General features: G+C 59.7%; 1 protein-coding gene across 1 annotated transcript in view; it reads left to right on the plus strand.

The window, feature by feature from the left end:
• The window catches only part of TULP4 (tubby like protein 4), a 73,005-nt gene that overhangs the window by 30,810 nt on the left and 34,556 nt on the right, over nt 1-7,639 (plus strand). The window contains exons 2-3 of the mRNA XM_012735156.1: nt 1,735-1,863; nt 7,070-7,231. Of these exons, the coding sequence (XP_012590610.1) occupies nt 1,735-1,863; nt 7,070-7,231 (291 nt within the window). The remainder of the gene's footprint in view (nt 1-1,734; nt 1,864-7,069; nt 7,232-7,639) is intronic.

Genomic DNA, 7,639 nt, shown 5'->3' on the forward strand with positions numbered 1-7,639 from the left:
TGTGCCGGCCACGGGAGGCTGCGGGCCACGTGCACGTGCCCCTGCGCCCGGCACAGAGCCCCCCGGCCCCGAGAGGCGCTCGAGACGCTGCCCCTCTAGGGGGCCTCGGCCTCTGACCCGTGACATTCAGAGACTTGGTCAGACCAGACATCTACAGGGAGAGTTTTCCAGACGGCTCCCGAGGTGACATGTCCGCCCCCGGCGTGCAGCGTCCAGCGTCCAGGACGCCGAGCCCGGGGCGGGCAGGAAGCGCCCTCTGTGCCCTCGCACGGGTCAGTGTTTGCTGGCGTTGAAATGCTGTGGAGGTCAAAAATAACCTGCCTGGAATAGTCTCCCGTGACCTTGGCAAGTTCACAGGGGTGTTTGAACGGAGGCCGCGAAGCGCATTTGTGATATGGCCGGTGGGGTGCGCACGAGGCGCCCGGCCCCTCCGCGGGCCGTGCTCAGAGCCCAGCATGACCGTGGTGGCCTGGGCGTGCCCGTGTGGACTCTGGCTCAGCGGGGTGCGGGGGCCCCGCTCATCTGTGGCCCAGTTCCGGCTAGCGAGGGCCAGGCCTCCGAAGGTGGCACCGCCCTTTGCTGCCAGAAGGTTTTTTGTTTGTTGTTGAGAGTTATTGATTCATCCAGAACTGGGGTTCAAGCCACAGGTGCAGGGACGGTGAGAGGCTTCACCAGAGGCAGAAGGACGAAGCGCACCCCGGAGGGGAGCAGCGGGCGGGTCGGGAGGGGTCTGCGCGCCACATGGGTCACCTTGGGGTCAGGGGCTGGACTCTCGCTGAGGCGGCTGCGGCCAGCTTGCACGGCTGCGTCCTGACGCGCTGCGCCCCCAGGGAGGGCCCTGCTGTTAGAAGGTTTTTAAAGAGCACTGGAGTGGTCCTCCGTTGGAAGCGGGTGATCATTTATTTCCCCTTGGAAAATCGTGCTCGTGCTGGCTGGCAGCACCAGCGGGCTGGTGCTCACCCGGGTCTGTGTGTCCCAGGGTGTCAGGCTCCAGCTGGCCTTTTGCCTGCCCGAGGCCGCTCCCTCTCCCCTCTGTACCAGCCATGCTGCACCCCGCGCGGGACCCCAGTTCTGCCTGATTGCCTGACTGCGAGCCCGGCCGCCCGCGGGCCGTGTGGTGACCCCAGGAACCTTGGCTCTGTGCCTGGGCAGGTGGCTGCTGGCCTCTGGGGGCCGCCCTCAGGGTCCTGGGGCATTTTATCCCACAAAGCACACACCAGAAGGGCCGCCTGGTAGGTGAGGGAGTGTGACTGTCCCAGGTTCCGAAGTTTTCAAGTTTAAAAAGTCAAAGTTCTCATAGACTGAGAATGTGCAAGCACGATATCACTCCACATCACTCCATGTTGCTTCTGTGACCAACCCGAAGCCACGGAAGATACGCCCGCAGTTTGGATGCTGACGTACTTGGGAAGAGATCATCTGGAAAAGACAGAACTCTTGACTTCGGCAGCGAAATAGAATCACCCGGACCCTTTGCCAGAGCAGCTTGGAGGATCCCCATGGCACACGCGGGCACCGCACCGACACGCTGCCCTCCCTGCCCACCCCTCCACCCCCGCCCCGACTAGTGAAGGTGGCGGCAGTCAGAGCCAGAGCAGCCCGCGGGGCCGTCCGTCCCCCAGACGCGTCCCGCGGCCCTGGCCTCGTCTCGTGGCTCAGGCGCGCGCTGCGCCTCCCCGCCCACGCGCCTCCGTGGTGCCCCGGCCCCCCGTGGTGACCGCCTCTGTCTTCCAGGTGGTGCTGGTGAGGTGGAACGAGCCGTACCAGAAGCTGGCCACGTGCGACGCGGACGGCGGCATCTTCGTGTGGATCCAGTATGAGGGGCGGTGGTCGGTGGAGCTGGTCAACGACCGCGGCGCCCAGGTGAGCAGGCTCCTTCCAGGCGGCCGAGCGCCCGCGCGCCCCTGAGCTTAGCGCCGGGCGGACAGGGAGGTCAGACGCGCTTCCGTGGCCCCGCTGCCGTGGCGAGGCTCTCCAAGTCTTCAGCCTTAATTAAATCTGTGAAATCATCTTTTTGCCACTCAGTGTTGTGATTACATGTTAAATTTGGATCCTCTGAAGTGCTGCTGGCATCTCACTGTTTTGCTCCCCCTTAAAAGGTATTTTCCCTGCGCTGTGATCGCGCCAGGGACTCCACGTGGCTGTTGCTCGCCACCTCCTCACCTGGGTTTTGACACTCTCCTCTGTCAGGTTCCAATTAGCGTGGCCACCTGTTGTCAGCCCTCCGTGCTTCCGTTCTGATACCAATTTGTCTCCCTCCTGAGGAAAACAAGCGCTTCGGGGCCGCCCTGTTGAGTGGGTTATTTTTACAGCTGCCTCTTGGATTCCTCTGGCGTGTGGTCCAGCCCCAGCGCCTCTTCCCTGGAGGCCAGGGACTCTGGAGGCTGACCACCCGCACCCCACGGCCGGGCCCCTGGAGGCCGGGCTCCTGCAGGCTACTTCTGCAGTCGTTGACTCAGGCCCTGTCCTGCGGATGTCCTTGGGGACCTTCACTGACAGGCATCTTTAGGTTCTCGGCCCTGCAGGAGTATATTCCTTTTTTGAAATTTTATTTTATTTATGCATAAAGAACTGGGGTACAGGTCAGAAGTGAGGGGGCGGAGGGGATTCTCCAGAAACGGAGGGGGGAGCAGAATAGCGGATCCACTGAAGCACACCGCTGAGGGAGCAGCGGGGAGACAGGAGGGGTTGCTGCGCCCTGGGGTCCCTCCCTGGCAGGGATCGAGCTCGTGTTGAAGCTCGTGCTTTTGCCGAGAGCCGCCAGGGCGGACCCCGGGCCCAGGAGTGCCTTTCTGGAGGGCTGGCTCTGCTCTCTGCTGCCTGAATGATCCGTGAGCGCCTCGGGTCTGGGGGCACAGGCCCGGGAGGTGACCGCAGGGCTCCAGCCCTGAGCTGTCAGCCAACAGCCTGAGGGGCCTCGGGGACTTCAGCGCACGAGGCAGAACTGGGCCAGCACTTGCTCCTTGGGGACCGCCTGCGGGTATGGGTGACGTGTGCCACGCCCTGGCAGGGCCGGTCCGCTGCCTGCACACCTCCCTGGAGGGATGGACAGGAGGGGCCCGGGCCCCCGTGACGACTGCCTCCCCTCCGAGCCAGAGCTGCAGGCGTGGGGTCTCGGTGGCCTGAGACGTCCACCTCACGGGGGCAGGGTGGGGCGAGAGCCCAACCCTGGAGTCAGCGGACATGGGCAGGTTACACGCCATGGCGCTTAAGGAAGATCCTTAGCACTCTGTGCCTTGGTTTCCCCATCTGTAACCTTGGGACCCCAGCGACTCCCACCTCAGAGGATCGCGTAGAAGGCGCTAACATGTGCGGCGCAGAGGCCGCCTGCACGGCGGGCCTCAGACGCGCATGGCCCCTGGGTCGGGCGGTGCCGCTGCCCCTAAGGAGCCTCAGGACCCGGGGGCCTCCCATGCTGTAACTCCCCAGCCCGCCGGAGTCTGGCTTTCCCTCCCCTAGAGAGGCCAGGAACAGGACACTGGACAGCGGGGGGCACTGGAGCCTGATCCCCGCGGGAGTCCAGGTGGTGTCGTCACCCCCAGGGGCAGAGAAATCGCCCGGCGTGGGCCGCCTCCCGGGGAAGCCCGTGGATGGCGGCGGCAGCAGCGCCCGAGCCCAGCTCGGGTCTGGAAGGCCCTGAGCGGCTCTGCTCGCCCGCCGCAGGAGGCGCTTCGCTCCCTGAGCGTCGCTGTGCCCCTCGGTGTGTGCAAATGACGCTCCTGCCCAGCGGGCCCTCCTGCCCGGCAGCGTGGCCACCAGGCCCTGCCACAGGCTGTGAGGAGCCGCCGTCTCGGGCCCACAGCAGCCAGGCTCAAGGGCCGCTGCTCAGGAGCATGTGGTCAAGCAGGAGGCCAGAGACAAGCCGAGTGCTGCTGAGTGCTGAGTGACCAGACCTGGTGCTGAGTGACCACGCGTGGCCCGCAGAGCCCCTGGAGTTGCACGCATGCCTCTGCCCACTGGGGTCAACAGGTGTCAGTGACACCTGTTGTCCTGTGGCGCCAGGACCTCCCGGTCCTGTGTTGTCACGGTTAGACACTAGCCTTTGGGGAGGTTTGTTTGCTTTTCGGTTAGTCTGAGCTTACCTGACACAAGAGACAGGCAAGCCCTACCTGGTGGAGGAGGGACAAAGGAAGAGCCTCTTGGAGACCTGCACAGACTGAGAGGATACTCAGCAAGAAAACCACAGGCGGCTTTGTTGTGCTGGCTGCCTGTCGTTGTCACAGGGAAAGCAGCCTTTGGCAGGAAGCAAAGCAGCGCTCTGGCAGCGCCTCTCAGGGACTGCTCGGAGGCCTCCGTTTCACAAGTGAGCCTGGAGCATGTGGGCCTTGTGCCACGGTCCGGCCCCCAGCGTGGCTGTGCCAGGCACACGCTCCCGGGGCGGGCTGAGGGGGGAGGCCATGGCGGCGGGCCAGCCCGAGGCTGCCCGGCGCTGTCCACCCACGGCTGCACGCCCACACTGGCCCTCAGCGCCTGGCAGCCAGGAAGAAGGGCTTTCGGCTGGTTCTTCCATCTGGTGCTCGTTTTTCCAGTCCTGATAGCACTTTCCACTCTCCGCTATCTAGTGTGAGAAGCCCCGTCGGCTCGTGTAAACATCCTCTGTTATTTTGTGACTGTAGGATTCGTGGTGTCTGGAAGAACCTTCTTCCCAGGGGCTGACGCTTTAGCCCTCTGTGAAGACGTTTTTCCTTTTTGTACAGACCTGTTCCACGACAAGTGAGTTAACATGCATGTAAATGAGTAGTTTGGTCTTTGTGAAGTGAAAGGACGGTTGACTTTTTTCTTGCAGAATGTGGTATATATTGTCCATCAGATTTTTTTAGGTACTTAAGAAACGCTAGGTAGTGTGATCAGTTGGAACAGATGAGTTAACCAAGGTTCTGTGCCCACTGTGGAACAGCTTTCCCAGCTGCCTTAGTCGAGCGGCTGGGACGCGCTCACAGTTCCTTCCGTGGCTCATCCCTCAACGTAAGGTGTGGCCCTGGAAGGAAAGCACCCAACATTTATGTCTCTGAGTGTCATCGTATCACCTAGAATGTAACATATCCAGTAGCGTACAATTTTTAAAGAAAGTGTAACTTTTTAAAACATTTATTTATGCATACAACAGCTGGGGTACAGCCAGAGGTGCAGGGGGTGACAGGTTTCACCAGAGACAGAGTGGGGAGCAGAACAGCCAGATGGACTGAGTTACACTGGTTGAGGGGAGCAGCAGGCGGGTCAGGAGAGGTCTGCTGTGCCCTGTGGGTCACTCCCTGGCTGGGGATTGAACTCAGGCCGGAGCAGTAATAGCACTGAGACCAGGGTGCCCCCAGACATTATTTTAAATATGTACCTGTTAATTAATAATGACATCAACATATATGAAAAAGATGACAGAACTGAAAGAAAAGTTTGATAGATTTATACTCAGAAGTTTCAACAGCAGCAAAGATCACAGACATGGGCACCCCTTTTAACAGACTTGACCTAACGGACTTAGGATTTGAAGCCATCAGTTAGAAAATACACATTTTTCTCAGAAGCAGACAGGACATCTCCAGCGTGTTCTGGGACTCCATAGGCTCTGTGACGAGTGTGTAGTGGGTGTCTCACGTAGACTAGGAGATGAATGGAGGGTACCAGGTAACTTTACAAGAAAGAAAACACACGTCCAGAAACCTTTTTATTAGTGGAATTGAAAACCAAGTGGGCTCTACAACTGGAATGCCACGTTACTCCGCGCGTGGCCGAAGCGCGGTTCTGCTGGTTCTCCCCTGACCGTTTAAGCCCGTCCACAGTGTGAGGGCTGCCCATCCGGGCGCAGGCCAGAGCCGCCCCTGTGACCACACTTTGCTGAGCCCTGTGTTGGGCACAGGTGAAATTGAGCAGAGTGCAGGTGGTGGGTGCCAGGGCTGCCAGGCCGGGACGTCTGTGCACAGGGCGACAAGGTGGAAGTTAGACCAGGGGCACGGAGACGTCCCTGCACCTTGGTCAGAGTTTACACGCGTTGCTGCGTGGCTCTCAGGCTCAAGAAGCCGTTTAATGGATTTTAGCATAATCCTAGCTCAGATGGAAATGGAATTGCTACGTTTCCTGATGTATGAGCTGTAGTTAAAGCGGTGACATAAGAGAAATACATCCTCTTAATTATTTTCAGTAGAGGGGGATAGAACAATCATCAGTCAGGTAAGTGTCAAATCTAATGAGGAAGGGTAATAAAAATAAAAGTGGAAATTAGTGCAGTAGGGAAAAAGTGATTCAGCAGAGATCCACAAATCCAAAATTTGTTCTATGGCAGCAAGCTAACAAAACAGATAGACTGATTAAGAAAGAAAATACCGAAAGTGATCCGTGAATGAAAGTTGACTTTGAAGAGAATTAGTAAATGCCTGTGATAAAACTCCGCACCCAGGTATAAGTCACGTTTTCCAGTTAGGTTTTCGTTTCCGCTTTGATTGAGGTGTTGTCGGGTGGCGTGGGGCTGATCTCCAGAAACAGAGCTTTGCGGCTTTGCTGCGTGGGTGAGGCCGAGGGCGACTTTGCCACTCTGTGACTCTGCGTGGCGGGAGGCTGCAGGGCAGCGGCTGAAGCCGGATGCCCAGCCACACGGCCGCGGGCAGCCTCTGCCGGCCACTGGCCACGTGCGAGACCCGGGATGGTTACGGCCCAGCCACATGGTGCCTGGTAGTCTCCACTGGCCACCTGGCCGCTGTGCGAGACCCAGATGGTTATGGAGCCCCCCGCCCAGCCACAGGCCCTGGGCCATCTGCACTGGCCACTCGGCCACTGTGTGAGACCCGGACAGCTATGCACCGCCCCCCCCCACCAGCCGCATCTGTTTCCTCTGGAAACAGGCATGGTGGCGCCTCCCCGCAAGCCTGAACCGGTGCGTGTCGGGGGCTGAGCGCCGCGGGACACCCCTTGCCAGCGCTGCTCTCACCCTGTGTGAGTGCTGTGAGGTGCCACATGTGGGATGCGCGTCCTGTGCGTTCCTGTTCTCGGGCTCAGCCGGACGCTCCCTGGTGATGGCGCCTGGTCTCGGCCGTGCTTTCCGTCCAGACTGACTTCTGTTGTCTGTTGTGTCTCCAAGGTCAGTGACTTCACGTGGAGCCACGACGGGACCCAAGCGCTTATCTCCTATCGAGATGGGTTTGTCCTGGTTGGTTCTGTTAGTGGACAGAGGCACTGGTCGTCTGAGATCAACTTGGAGAGTCAAATCACGTGCGGCATCTGGACTCCCGATGACCAGCAGGTAAGGTGGGAGCCCTGAGTGCCGAGAGGAAGCGCGTAAGTTCCCTCCCGTGGGCGCAGGGCGGCCGGAGGGGCAGCTGGCCCAAGAGCCTCTTGAAGATTCACAGAGGGAATCAGCAGTCAAAGTGTCCCCTGAAGATTAAGAGAGAAACGTTAAATGAGCCACAGGCCGGAGAAGTAGTCCATCGTGCCCACCTGGCATGTGGCGAGTTCCCGTTTTAGCCGTAGGGAATGGCCCCACACCTTCACTCTGGAGCCTGTGAGTGGGTGGAAGCATCACAGACAAGCCGGAGAAGCCCGTCAGGCCATGAGGAAGGCGAAAGGAACCCCAGTGGCCGGCGGGCGGGTGGTGCTTCCGGCCACGAGCCCTGGGCTCATTTTTTTTTTTTTTTAAGATTTATTTACTTGT

Source organism: Condylura cristata, unplaced genomic scaffold (assembly GCF_000260355.1).
Source record: "Condylura cristata isolate star-nosed mole 26May11 unplaced genomic scaffold, ConCri1.0 scaffold00001, whole genome shotgun sequence".
Lineage (NCBI taxonomy): Eukaryota > Metazoa > Chordata > Mammalia > Eulipotyphla > Talpidae > Condylura > Condylura cristata.